Raw genomic sequence first — 14,790 nt, 5'->3', positions numbered from 1 at the left:
TGTAGGGTAGGGGTGCCTGGGTGGTTCAGTCGGTTAAGCGTCCAACTTTTGACTTCAGCTCAGGTCATGATCTCACAGTTGATGAGATCAAGTCTTGCATCAGTTTCTGCACCGACAGCACCAAGCCTGCTTGGGATTCTCTCTCTCCCTCTCTGTCTGCCCCTCCCCAGCTCATTCTCTCTCTCTCAAAATAAATAAACTTAAAAATATGTATATAAAATATACACATATATGTATATTATGTGTGTATATACGTTTACACAAATATATGTAACACCTGCATATACATATACACACATATCTTTTGAAGTTTGACAGGCGTTAATGGGTTGAATTGTTTCCCCAGCATTCACATACTGAAGTCCTAACCCCCAGTACCTCAGAACGTGATTATATTTGGATATAGATCTTTAAAAAGGTAACTTTGTTAAAATGAAATCATTAGGGCAGGCCCCAGTCCAACATGACAGGTATCCTTGTAGGAAGAGATCAGGACACAGATGAGCATACAAGCAAAACCATGTGGGGACACAGAGAAAATGTGACCAAGGAGAGCTAGGCCTCAGAAGAGACTAACCTTGACCTTGGACTTCTAGGCTCCAGGATTGTGAGAAGATCAATTTCTGTCATTTAAACCACTCAGTTTACGGTACTTTTTTATGGAAGCTCTAGCAAAGCTAACACAACAAAGAATTTGCAGAGTAACAGTTGTCTTCCATCCCGGCAGGTGTTTCTTGGAGAGTCACCTCTGTGCCTTGACAGCATTTGTTTAAGAGCAGTAGACAATATTCACATGCTGTTACTCTTAGCTGCATCCTTTAGGAAGGAAAAACGATTAAATAGAGGCATCATTTGGAGTCTTAGACCCTGTCTCAATCAGGGTCTAGCAAGAAATACAATGTATCACCAGCATTGGATAACTCTTTAAGGTTCAGTGAAGGTGGGGGGAAAGGATGTCCGCTGCTTTCGTGAGCATGCCTTAATCTCAGCAAAACTACTGTAGGAAAAGCTTATCCTCATTGTGGGGGCCTTTCCACGTCCTGCCTTTCCCTCCACCAGCATTTAGCTCCCTGAGGGCACTCCATACTGGGGGTGGCCAGTACAGCAAGAATAGAAGCCTTAATGAAGGAGCTCGGCTCATTGAAACATACGTTTTTGTGTTCATCGATAGACTTCCCCCAGCCCCACCACAGGTTAGAGCCCCTTAGTAACACGTTGGCCAGATTCCAGACTATTTCTGTCATTCTGCATTTCATTGAAGAGGTCCTGTTTCGGTATTCAAAAGCTAGGGTCGCTAACATTAAAAGTTCAATGTCAAGCGTAACTCACAACGGGTTTTTAGTATCTTGCTGAACCAACCTGGGACTCTGGGAAGTGAGGCCTTGCTTTTCACATACCCTCTCCCTTCCCTCTCTCTCTCTTTCAACTCTTTCTCTCTATTCAGGATCTGTTTAGAGCCCAGTGGTTCTCAACCATGAATGCACATTGGAATCACCTGGAAGTTTTCAAAGCACCAGTACCTGGGTCCGTTCCAAGAGATCCTGATTTAATTGCTCCGGGGAGAGGCCTGAACACAAGGATTTTTAAAAGCCCCTCAGGTGATTCAAGTATGAGAACTATTACTATGGCCTTTACGGACATTCCCTGCAGAGGGAGCAGAGAGTGGGGAGCTTCTGTTTAAGGGACTAGTCTCAGGAGGGAACCTCAGCTAAGTCCCTCTGGTCCTTTCTGATGTTGGTCAGCTGCTGGTAAGAAGAGTGCATACAGCTACATTGTTTCTCTGGAGGGATGGGGGCGTGATATCAGCTTAAGGCCATTCTGAGTCCCTCCCAGGTATAGCCCACCCAACCCCTTCTCAGAGATGGGCATCCAATTGCTTGACTACTACCCTCACGACCATTCTCTTCCACATGAACCAGTTCTCTTTAGCACGCTTAGGGGGCCACTGAGAACCGTGAATGACAAGTTGGGGCATCCCCAACTTCTTCTCAGACACACCAGTGGTAATAATAACAAGACTACGTAGCATCATGCATTCAGTACCTGAATCTGTGCCAAGACGTGTCGTGGTTCCTTTATCTGTGTTTTCTATTTAAGTATCACACGATCCAGCCAAAAGGGATGAATCCCCATTTTGTAAATGAGAAAATTAAGAATCAGAGAGATTTTATAGCTTACCCAGCATCACACACTAAGAGTAACAGGGCAGGTTTGAACTTCAGATCTGACTCCAAAGTAACAGCTGTTTAATCCTTCCATCTTATTCAGAATTCAGTTCCTTTTATGGTATTAGGAGTTTAACGTGTTACCTCCCTTAAATAATGCAGCTGCATTCTACTGAGGACGTTGGGGACATAATCCGAACAGGGGAGCGATGGGGAGATTTCTGGCGGCGATCGGCAGGCAGAGGAAGGAAACCTGCTTTACTTCCAATCCCACCCACACACCAAGGTAAACAGTGCCTATGCACCAAAACACACTCTGCCTCCATTACTACTAGAAAAATCCAGATTTTGTGCAGATCACAAGTCCACCCGCCCACCAGTGGCGTGTCTCGACTTTCTGTCCCCAGGACCCACTAATCATTTACAGCCTGTTGGCAGGTATTTTAACCAGGGGTCAAGGTGACTCTCCCCGGTTACACAACAGAAATACATAAACACTTTGTTTAATCAATTGTGTGTGCATGTGTGTGTATCTTCAGAAAGTCTGTATAAAATTCTCTGCTGGGACATACTGTAGCAAGGGATGGTTTCCACGTTTTAACAAGATGAGAGCCTTCACCGCAGCCCTGCTTCTCATCCCCTTCTTCACGCTGCAGAATTCCTGCGCTCTGCGTCCCACAGACTGCGACGCTACTGAGCCCTTGGCCAGGAAAGTGCTAGACCTGATCAATAAAGGACGGTGGAAAGGCTACCTTTTCCAGTTGCTGCGGGTCACTGATGCGCATTTGGACAAAGTGGTGAGGAACTGCCTGTGGTAGAGCTGAGTTGGGAGACCAGGCCCCAGGGGCAAATGTGGTGTCGGGCCCCACGCTTACTGCCTTGCACAATGAAATGGCTCTGGGTAGGGTTTCTGGTTTCGTTTCTGCTGCTCCTCCACACTGTTGGGGTTTTTTTTGGGGGGGAGGGGGGGTGCCTTCAAACTAACATTTGCTATTAATATCTCCTTAATTATGAATCAGTCTGTAAGTACTTATAAGCATGTATGCTGAGCCAACTCAAACAGTAAGTACCAGGAGAGAAGAATTAGAATAAGGTGTCGGCAGGACCCTCAAGGAAATAATCATCAGCTCACGTACACACACAGGCAAACTGCGTTAAGACGGGACACATTCTAGCAATCAAGTGGTATAGACGCAGAAGTAACCTAATGGAAGGAGAGCTTTTAAAATTGATTGGGAGAAGGATGTAGACAGGGAATCAGGAAGGAGAGTGTCAGGGAATAATTGAATGCAGCGGGAATGGAGTGTTCTGGAAGTTTTTTGTGGGCTTTGGAGCAGTTAGCAGGTCGGAAGACTGACTGTAGGCTTATCGTGAAGCAAAGAGAGCCTACTGTTTTCACTTAATAAGATTATATGCTTGTTTGGAGTGGATCTGAGGCCTTGAAAGAGATTAACGGAAGAAGGGCTCTCTCCCCACCCCACCCCACCCCACCCCCAAAAAACCTACCCTTTGGTGAAACCACTGAAATCTAGGAGGACAGACTATGGGGCCCCACAGAAGCAGAGAAATTTCCACTTGTTGCTGGTATGAGAGGCACCACAGGTTGCAGAGAACAAGAGGGGTTTCAGGAATTTAGGGTCCAACTGGCAATTTAGTGACCATGAGTCCCGTTCCAGGCTCTCTGTGACACATGCAGGCACAGGACAAATTGGCACAGTGCTGCCTCTGAGTGACAGCAGGAGGGTGCGTGGGTGGGTGAGGAAGGGGGGGGCGGTGTGCCTGGGGAGATGGACACAGGAGACATGAACTAGGAAGCCATTTGTGCTCAGGAAAGAGGCAATGAGGACCAGCCCCAGGCAATGGAAATCAGAGCAGGGAGAATGAAGAAAAGACATGAGACATTTCAAAGAAAGGCCTTTGAACACCTGGCTCCTGGAAAGTAAAAGCAAAGGAAAGAAATCAAGGTCACCCTCACATTTCTAAGCCAGAGACTACGGCAATAAGTCATTAATGATGCCTCGGACAACAGGCAGGGGAAGTTGAGAGAGAGAGACAGCTTGTAGGAGAAGACAGTGTGTTTAAGCTTTGGGCAGGTTGAAATCAAGGCAAAACAATCCAAGTTCAGGAATAGAGCTGGGCAAGAGGACACAACTGCACATACAGATCGGAGGCTGTCATCACTTATAATTCTGGGCCTGCACCTTCAACACCTCCACCCAAACCCACACTGCTGCTCAGTGGTTGCTTTTTAAAGCTCGTGGGCAGAAGCAACATCATGACCAGTGAAAAAGAACATTTGGAAGTAACTCTTTGAAGCTATTTATTCAAAAGAAGTAGATCAAATGACACAAAGGTAGGACATCTGTGATGATTTGGAGAGAAACAGGAATTCTCTTTAAGAAATAAAGAGATTGCGGGTCGCCTGGGTGGCTCAGTCGGTTGAGCGTCCGACTTCAGCTCAGGTCATGATCTCGCGGTTCGTGAGTTCGAGCCCCGCGTCGGGCTCTGTGCTGACAGCTCAGAGCCTGGAACCTGCTTCGGATTCTGTGTCTCCCTCTCTCTCTGCCCCTTCCCCACTCATGCTCTGTCTCTGTCTCTCAAAGATGAATAAATGTTAAAAAATAAAAAGAAATAAAGAGATTGCTTTTATTGAAAAAGCAGTAGGCTCCCACATGCTACTCACATGTTGTTCTTCTGGTATTCCTCAGGAATCTGCAGCTGTCTATTATTTAGTCTTAGATGTGAAAGAATCAGACTGCCCAGTCCTATCCAGGAAACACTGGGATGACTGTGACCCAGCTCTTTCTAAGCGTTTATCTGAGATTGTAAGTAAACAGGGTACTTTGAACTTGTATCATTCTAGACTTCTGTCTATTTTGTTTACTCAGGGCAGCAGCATGCCTGCGCTAACAGAGTGAACAAGGAAGGGCAGATCCTGCCTCTTGACTCGTGAAGACTATGTTGACCTTGAGTAAAGTCTCTTGGGAGTCATTCCTGGGATTCCCAGTTCAGGCTGAGTCACTGGGGATTGTGGTGCCTTGGGATAACAGGCCCAGCTGTGAGACCTTGGGAAAATCACCTCAAGTGTCTAGACTTTTGCCTCCTCAGCTGTAAAATAACAGGAGGGGTTTGGGGTACCTGGACTTTAAGGGTTCAGGCCCTGAGAGTCCGTGTGTCTGAGAACATATGAACCTGTGACTGTGCCCTATGAAGACTGGCCTCGTTGGCAGGAATAGCCATGGGGAGTAAGTGTAGTTGCCTTGAGGAACAGGGTCTCGTTCTCCATATTGCACGTGGGTACTCAGATGCCAGGTTCTCCGCCACAGGAAGAGAGCAAGAAGACGAATAAGCACGTATATCAAATTTCAGTTCTAGAAAATAAGACGTTTACCTACCAAGGAGTTTTAGCACTGTTTTCCCTTGAAAATGTTTGGGATATGGCCATGATCTGTTTAAACAGTTTCTCCCTGGCTCTCGTGAGGGTTTTAGATGTATATAGCACCCAGCCCACAGAAACAGACTAAGAAAATACAGGTTTTGAGAGAGGACTTGGTGAGAGAAAACTAAGGTGGATTCTCAGTGGATAGTAGGAGTATGTGACATCACTTTTTGTCCCCTCACATTCAACCCGACAAAGGCAGTGTGCGATGACATAATTCCCTCTTTCTTACAGGTGATCGGACAGTGTAAGGTAATAGCTACATATTTGAATGAATCTCAGGATCTTAGACTGAATGATTTTAACTGCACCACAAGTTCTGGTATGGTCATATGTTCAAATGCTAATTAATTCTAAATTAATGTAGAATTCAATCATACTGTGGTATTCACCATATAATACTAAGATGCACATATCAGGAATGGCCCCCGCCCTCAGAAAATCAATTATTATTTGCTCTCTGTGGAAGGAAAAGCAGAGGGTTTTCTTCTGTTATTGGTATACCTTCCTTTAAAGAAATTCAATATATAAGATTTTCAATATGATTCAATATACAAAAATTCAACAGTCAAGCAACCCCATTAAGAGGTCACCTTGAAGAAAGGGTGATCTGTATCTTCTCTCTCTGGGCAAAAACTATGTTAATGATGCCTCTCCCTCCTGGGTGAGACAGGAGGAGTTTAGTGAAATATGAACACTTTGTGAGTGATGGGAGAGGTGTCTGAATGGAGTCACAACAGAGACATAAGCATCAGAAGGATCTGGTTTTAAGTTCAGCCCTGCTGTTGATGGGCTGATTTGATCTTGAGCAAATTACTTTGCTTCTCCAACCCTCAATGTACCCATCTGTAAAACGGAAGCTATTGTTTTTCTTGCCAACGTGCTTATACATATGAAGTCCCAGTATTGACATTGCTATTTCCGACCCTCTGGTAATGGAAGGTTGCCATCTTCTTTCTCCAGTCTCTTCGGCACTGGCCAATACCAAAGACAGCCCTGTACTCTTTGACTTCTTTGAGGACACTCAGTCTTATAGAGACCAAGCCAACAAAGCCTTTGAGAAGTACAAAAGAGAGAATGGAGATTTTGCCTTTTTCAGAGTGGACCGAGTGGAGAGAGTTGCCAGAGCGGTGAGTGTCCCCTCACGTCAGCTGGCGTCTGAGGGCCCAGCTCTGGCCTGGCAGGCGCAGACCCAGGGGCCCTGGCCCTCTCCACTGGCCTCACGTGTCGCGCTACTTTCAAACTGAGGTCCCTGTTGCAGCTTTCCTGCGATTTTTTTAATTTTTGGAGTTGTGGGGAGTATGAATAGCTACTGAATGGAATGGAAGGAATGGAAGGAATATAGCACAATTACTAAAGGGAATGTCTTGGATCCGTATGCATCGGGAAGAGTTTCTAAGGGGAAAAGCAAGTTAGAGACAACACTTAGACTCTGAGCCCATTTATGTTAATTAGATATATGGGTACATGGGTGACATATTTAGGAAAAGGCTACGAGAAACCCATCAAACAGGTGGTAGTGGTACCTTTGGGAAGAAGAGATCGGGTACAGGAAAGGTGATTTTTCACTATGCTTGATTGTGTCTATATTATTTGCCCTTTTCAATGAAACAGTATTTTTTGAGAGAGAGAGAGAGAGAGAGAGACTAAGAGAAAGAGAGAGAGAGAGAGAGAGAGAGAGAGAGAGAGAGAGAGAAAGCAAACCCATGCTTGCTCACACTTTAGCAGGGAAGGGGCAGGCTCCACACCCAGCTTGGCGCTCAATCTCATGAGATCATGACCTGAGCCTGAAATCAAGAGTTGGACGCCCAACCAACTGAGCCACCCAGGCACCCCTTTAAAAATATATTTTATTAGGGCGCCTGGGTGGCTCAGTCGGTTAAGTGTCCGACTTCGTCTCAGGTCATGATCTCACAGTTTGTGAGTTCGAGCCCCGCGTCGGGCTCTGTGCTGACAGCTCAGAGCCTGGAGCCTGCTTCACATTCTGTGTCTCCCTCTCTCTCTGCCCCTTCCCTGCTCATGCTGTGTCTCTCTCTGTCTCAAAAATAAATAAACATTAAAAAAATTTTTTTTAATAAAAATATATTTTATTTCTGATAAATTTTTTTAAAGGCAGTGGTCATAAGAAAAATAGCACATGTTGGTGATTTTGAATCCCCACGGTGCTTTATAGCATATTGGAGAGCAGGTATCTACTGCTTTTTTTTTCTTTTTTAATTTTTATGTTCCTGAAACTGCTTTGATCCAATTTGTTCTAGAGAGGAGGGGAAAGAACCAATTATTACGTGGACTTCTCTGTGAGGAACTGCTCCAGTAGCCACCATTTTCCCAGGCACTATAATGTGAGTATAATACATGTCTGTGAAATACTAGGTAACATTTAGAGACCACCTACTATGTGCCAGGAACCTGTCCAAGTGCTTTACACATACGTTATTAACCCCCCAACCACTCAATAAGGTAGATCTTATTTTTATCTCTGACTTAGAGATGGAGAAACTGAGGCACAGAGGAGTTGAGTGAATCATGAGACTGTGATTTTACAATATACACCACACTTAAACTTAACACTGAGGTCTTTTCTAACCCGTTAGGATTAAAGACTTAGCTAAAACTAATAACTGGCTTATATTAAGAGCCTACACATCAGTGGGTGCCTGTGTTCTCTTCATCTCATTTATTCCTCACAGTGGCCCCATGTGACAAATGTGGAGGTAACTGAGGATCAGCAAAGTGTCTTTCCCAGTGTTCATAACCAAGCTGAGATTAGAATCCAGTTCTCCTAAGGCTCAATGCAGTGGGCTTTTTTCTCCTGATCACTTATAAATGGATACTCCTGTATCTGCTGAAATATCTTATTAATAATACTCAGCATTTGTGTGTAGTTTACATGCATACTATTGCTTCATTGGATCCCTGTAACAACCCTGCTGAGGAGAAGCAAATGCCTGCCTCCATTTCCCTGGGACAGAACAGCCTAGAAGTTTAACCACTTTTTTTAAAATTTTTTTAAAAGTTTTTATTTATTTTTGACAGAGAGAGAGAGACAGACAGAGTATGAGTGGGGGAGGGGCAGAGAGAGAGGGAGACACAGAATCCAAAGCAGGCTCCAGGCTCCGAGCTGTCAGCACAGAGCCTGATGTGGGGCTCGAACTCACGAACCGTGAGATCATGACTTGAGCCGAAGTCGGACGCTCAATGGACTGAGCCACCCAGGCACCCCTAGAAGGTTAACCACTTAACCTCAGGGCACTTAGCTAGAAAATGTTAGGACACAGAATTTTAACAATGGCCTTCTGATTTCAAGGCCAGGATAATCCTGAGGTTTAACAACAGGCTCTCTAGGGTCAAAAGCAAGGAAGCATTCATTCATTAGTTCCTTTTCTGGCTGTTCAACATTCCTGCCTGAAGCAGTTCTAGAATCTTGCTTAGTGGCCACCAGAAAAGACACCTCCCTCTCCCACTCCCTTCTTAACAAATTCTTAACAATCTTGTTGTGGGTGATGCCATGCAGAAACATGGCAGCTGGAAAAGGGGGGTCTCAATGTTAAGTGTTTTGCAGCATAATCTCATTTAATGAAGCCCTCCCACATCCTGAAGATAGTATTGTGCCCATTTTACAAAGACTGGATTTTAGAAATTTTAAGTAATTTGCCTAAACTCACACAACTAATAAATGGTGAAGCCAGAATTAACATAGGTCTGTCTGACTGCAAAACTATTCTCAGACCTCAGTGATTATCTGTCTCTTCTAGAAAAGCATTTCTTCTTGTCCTAGTCTACCTTTGACAGCTGGGTTTAGGAGACTCTAGGGCATAGGGGTGCAAGCCAGCGGTAGCCTCTGTACTCCCAGTAAGGCCAGCGGATGGTTACTTTGACAGGGTCCCACAAGCCATTTTCATACTGGTTCCTTCCTTTCCAATACTTTCCTTCAAGGGGCTGGATAAAGTTGTACACAAATCCCTCTTCTACACCACTCTTAATTCTCTCTAGGCACAGGCAATTTGGGTCTTCGGTGCAGAAGGGTTGGCCTAAGGCAGGGCATCAATGATGTGGTTTCCTCACTGACCCCCGTGGGAAAGCTCAGCACTGGTCACCACTCAGGGAAGAAAACCACAGCAACTTGAAGTGAGACACTTTGGAACCTGCACTTTCTTCTAGGAAAGATTATTAAATAATTAGTGGAGAAATTTGATAATAGTACCCTGATTATTCTAAAGCTCTTTTTCTTTCCCAAATGTCTGAAAGTTTACAACTATAGCTGGGAACCTTCATACCAGCTGCACAGAAATAGACACTCACACGAATACACACATACACACCCTAACAGGCTTCTCTCTTCTTTATAGGCCTTTGGATTCTGCAGAGCAGATTTGTCCTATGATGTAGGAGTCTCAGACTTGGAAACCCCAAACGACATTGCCATAAACTGTGAAGTCTTCAACTTGGAGGTGGGTTGCCTAAGGAGTCCTTATCAGAAGCAGGCCAGACTAAGAAATATTTTCAGACACAGAGTGTATTTTGTTGTTATAGCTCTGGGGGTGGAGGGGAGAAAGAGAAAGAGAGAAGCAGAGAGGTGAGAGGTGGCTGAAAAGAAATACAGAGAGAATAGGTCCCTGGGGAAGGGGTACTATTGCTGGTATGACACAAAAAGCATAAAAAAATTCCAAGAACTGGGGAGAGGTAAGATTCGTAAAGTAAAAATCATAACCAATTCAGTCACCCTTTAATGAATATGAAAATGGCCCTTATGGTTAAGGCACCAGTGCTGAGACTTAATAATTTCTTGGGGCGCCTGGGTGGCTCAGTCGGTTAAGCGGCTGACTTCGGCTCAGGTCATGATCTCGCGGTCCGTGAGTTCGAGCCCCGCGTCGGGCTCTGTGCTGACAGCTCGGAGCCTGGAGCCAGTTTCAGATTCTGTGTCTCCTTCTCTCTGACCCTCCCCCATTCATGCTCTGTCTCTCTCTGTCTCAAAAATAAATAAATGTCAAAAAAAAAAAAACTTAAAAAAATAAATAAATAAAAATAATTTCTAACTTTTATTATTAAGCATAGAGCCTAAGGGGACTGAATTAGCCTCAAACATATTATATAAAGATACATAAACTGAGGCACAAAGCAATATTTCACATCTGTCCCAGAAGGCTTTGTTCTATACCAAGGCATTCATTACAGTGCTTTTCACATCAGCAAAAAACCTGAAAATAATCCAAATATACATATGCCAGACCAAAAAACAAAATGGGGGAGGGGCGTGACAGTTTTGTCACCATGAACATGGGTCCACAGCTTTAAAACAATTTTTTTTTAATGTTTATTCTTTGAGAGAAAGAGCACGAGCAGGGGAGGGGAAGAGAGAGGGAGACACAGAATCTGAAGCAGGCTCCAGGCTCCGAGCTGTCAGCACAGAGCCTGACGTGGGGCTCGACCTCATGAACTGTGAGATCATGACCTGAGCTGAAGTCAGATGCTTAACTGACTGAGCCATCCAGGCATCACATCCACAGATTTTTTTTAAATTAAAATCTGAAGAAGGAGGAGAGGGAAGAGGTGAAGTACTCATCCTTTAAGACTAAGAGATGCTTATACCATAAAGCCTCAGAACTCTGTTGAGGATATTAAGTATAAGGCACTAGTTTTCCAGATGTTGATCTACAGATGAATACCATCTAGAATATAATTTCACCATTTTATGCTGAAATGAGAAAAATGGGGATAATAAATACTGTTTCCTAATACAGCATTTATTCCATCTGAAGAACCACTCTTTACTCTGAGATTATCTTTCTGACTCTTGTGTTATCAAAATATTACTATTGTGAAATAATGATGACGGTAGATGATAGTCTTTGTATTTCAAGTGTCAACTTGGGGGGATAAAAGCTTGAGAATACTGTTTTGCTATCCTATTTTTAAAAGTGGATTTGTGGAATACAAAAGTCTGCAGGGGTGCCTGGGTGGCTCGGTCGGTTGAGTGTCCAACTTCGGCTCAGGTCATGATCTCACAGTCCGTGAGTTCGAGCCCCGCGTCTGGCTCTGTGCTGACAGCTCAGAGCCTGGAGCCTGTTTCAGATTCTGTGTCTCCCTCTCTCTGTGACCCTCCCCCGTTCATGCTCTGTCTCTCTCTGTCTCAAAAATAAATAAAAACGTTAAAAAAAAAAAAACAACAAAAGTCTGCAGGCCCTAGACCTAAATCAAGTTGTGCATCTAACTTCTTTTGTGTTCTGTAATAATATTCACTTTTCTGTATCCTTTAATAGGATGGTAGAAACATCAGTGGCATACAACAGCATTTCGGCCATCCCCTCCACTCTGGGGGGCATGAGCATTCTCTTGCTGGCAAGCCTCCATTTAAGCCTGATGAATTTAGAGATCACGACCATCCCCACAAGCCACATGAACTTGGATGTCTTCCTCCTCTAGAAGACAAAAATCAATCAGACAGACCACCATTTCAGGCAGAAGCCCCCCAAGTTTCGCCCGTTCCAGAGTTAAAATGTCATCATCCCCATTTTGGCACCAATAGGATCCACGGACACCCTCATAATCATAGTTCCAGTAAGCACCATCCCCATGGACCCCCTCCTCATGGGCATCACCCCCATGGACACCATCCTCATGGACCCCCTCCTCATGGGCATCACCCCCATGGACACCATCCCCATGGACCCCCTCCTCATGGGCATCACCCCCATGGACACCATCCTCATGGACCTCCTCCTCATGGGCATCACCCCCATAGACATCACCCCCATGGACACCATCCCCATGGACACCATCCCCATGGCCATGATTTCCTTGACCATGGACCTTGTGACCCACCACCGCATAGTGAGGATCCCCAAGATCACCATCACCACCATCATGGCCCACCATCTAGGCACTCAGAAAAAAGAAGTCCAGGTAAGAGACACTTTCCCTTCCACTGGAGACAAATTGGATATATTTACCGACTGTCTCCACTAAAGAAAGGTGAAGTTCTTCCTCTTCCGGAAGCCAATTTTCCTAGCTTCTCATTGCCAGACCACAGCAATGCTCTAAACCCAAAGATTCAGCCCTTCCCTCAGTCAGCCTCTGAATCATGCCCAGGGATATTCCAGAGTGAGTTTTCACACATCTTGAAGTTTTTTGCATATACGCTTCCAAAGTCTGATTTCCTCGACGGGGAAAAATTAATGTTCTGAATTAGAACCATAAATAAAAAAAATATGACCAACAATGAATGTGAAATTCAAGTTATTTTAATCTCACTTTCATACTCAGGGTGGGGCAAAATGTGGGTAGGGGAGGAGATAGCATGAGAAGAGAGAGACAAATGGAAAGGAAAGATCTCAGTGCTATAAGTCACTGGCTCCCAAATCCTTGTAACAAATCTCCAATCCTCTTTCTTCCCTGGACTTAATTCTTTTAATTCTAGAGTCTTTCCTCTATGAGTACTTATGCTATAGCTGGCGTTACCATAAATTCAGGTGCACAAGAAACATCACTTTATTTTCAGAACAAAGTAATTTTCATTTCATGCCACCATCCTAGTAGGCTAATTAGGAAATTTTAAAAAATGTTTATTTACTTTTGAGAGGGATGGGGGGGAGAGAGAGAGAGAGAGAGAGAGAGAGAGAGAGAGAGAGAACACAGTGGGGGAGGGGGGCAGAGAGAGGGAGATACAGAATTTGAAACAGGCTCCAGGCTCTGAGCTGTCAGTGGAGAGCCTGACACGGGGCTTGAACTCACAAACCATGAGATCATGACCTGAGCCGAAGTCAGATACTTAACCAACAAAGCCACCCAGGCACCCCAAAATATCACCTTATTTTCAGAACAAATTAATTTCCGTTTCAGTCTGCCATCCTAGTAGGCTAATAGGAAACTTAACCTCAGTCCTTCTTGGACTCCCCTGACCCCACTACTCTCCACACAAAGTCGTGCCACAGTTCTCGAATTTCATGTAGTGCCCAGGTGTTTGGGTGGTGGGCACAAGAAGGAGGTCTGATTCTTCATCATTGGTTCACCAGTTCTCTCCTGCTGAGGAATTCCTCCAAGCCTGTTCCCATCCCTCTCTGGGTCTAGTTTATCTCATACTGCTGTATCAAACTGAGGATATAAGGGTCTCTGTAAGACTGCTAATGAACATGACTGCCAAGAGATACTGTATGGCTGTTCTCTCCCTGGAATCTTGCTGCCTTCCAGGTTGCATGCTCAGAAAGCAGGACAGAGGTGTTCTCTGCTTCAGGAATTCCAGGGCCCTCTGTTTTTCTCCTATCTTCTTCCTGGGCTAGGGAGGCTCTTCTCTTTATTCATTTCGGATAACTTCTCTTTATTCATTTTGGTGCCAGAGGACTCTTGTTTTCCGCACTCAAGTCCTCTTTCTTTTCCTTTCTTCCCAACTCAGGGCTCAAGCATTTAGATACAGGCTAGTAAGACTTCAGGCTTGGGGCGCCTGGGTGGCTCAGTTGGTTAAGCGTCCAACGCTTGATTTCAGCTCAGGTCATGATCTCATGGTTCGTGAGATCCAGCCAGCATCTGGCTCTGTGCTGACAGCATGGAGCCTGCTTGGGATTCTCTCTCTCCCTCTCTCTTTGCCCCTCTCCCCCTTAAAATAAATAAATAAACATTTAAAAAATAAATAAACATATTTTTTTAAAGGGCTCTCTTCCTGACTTACTGAAGCAGTTTCAGCTGTGTAGTAATGGCAAAAGGTAGATTGGTGTGTGTGTGTTGGGGCAGGACGTGTATAGTAAAAAAACAAACTAAGGCTGAAAGAAACATGGGTAAGTTCTTAGGTTGAGAAGAAGGAGGGGCCCACAAAGATGCTGAGGCTGGGAAAGTGAGGACATTTCTAATGGTGCACAATCCAGGAGTAGTTGGAATCAGAATTTGGAGTTGATCGGAAAGTTTCCTTAGGCTTGATGAGTAGACATCCATATCCACCACATCAGAAACAAGAAGCAAGGTGGCCACCTAGGTGCCTCAGTCAGTTGAGTGACCAACTCTTGATATTGGCTCAGGTCATGATTTCACAGTTTGTGGGATCGAGCCCCATGTTGTCCCCTTATCCAGCTGTGTGTTGGGCTATGCTCTGCCAGTGTGGAGCCTACTTGGGATTCTCTCCCTCCCTCTCTCTGCCCCTTTTCTGCCCATGTACTTGCTCTCTCTCAAAATAAATAAACTTTAAAAAAAGAAATAGTG

At 44.7% G+C, this 14,790-nt stretch overlaps 1 protein-coding gene across 1 annotated transcript; it reads left to right on the top strand.

The window, feature by feature from the left end:
* The first annotated feature begins 2,770 nt into the window (after positions 1 to 2,770).
* Positions 2,771 to 12,816, top strand: HRG (histidine rich glycoprotein). Its single transcript, XM_042902971.1, has 7 exons — positions 2,771 to 2,962; positions 4,874 to 4,990; positions 5,839 to 5,926; positions 6,568 to 6,734; positions 7,863 to 7,946; positions 9,954 to 10,055; positions 11,865 to 12,816. The coding sequence occupies exons 1-7, from the start codon at positions 2,771 to 2,773 to the stop codon at positions 12,786 to 12,788; spliced, it is 1,674 nt and encodes a 557-aa protein (XP_042758905.1). The 3' UTR covers positions 12,789 to 12,816.
* Positions 12,817 to 14,790: the final 1,974 nt, after the last annotated feature.

Source organism: Panthera leo, chromosome C2, assembly GCF_018350215.1.
Source record: "Panthera leo isolate Ple1 chromosome C2, P.leo_Ple1_pat1.1, whole genome shotgun sequence".
NCBI lineage: Eukaryota > Metazoa > Chordata > Mammalia > Carnivora > Felidae > Panthera > Panthera leo.
Note: the sequence above shows the minus strand (reverse complement) of the source record. Positions and strands in the feature narration are given on the sequence as shown.

What these genes read in the sequence shown, in the direction of transcription:
- HRG (XM_042902971.1), top strand. Translation starts at nt 2,771, where the DNA reads ATGAGAGCCTTCACCGCAGCCCTGCTTCTCATCCCCTTCTTCACGCTG. An exon ending in TAACTGCACCACAAGTTCTG is followed by an intron (nt 5,927 to 6,567) that starts GTATGGTCATAT and finishes TTCTTTCTCCAG; the next exon opens with TCTCTTCGGCACTGGCCAAT. An exon ending in GTGAAGTCTTCAACTTGGAG is followed by an intron (nt 10,056 to 11,864) that starts GTGGGTTGCCTA and finishes ATCCTTTAATAG; the next exon opens with GATGGTAGAAACATCAGTGG.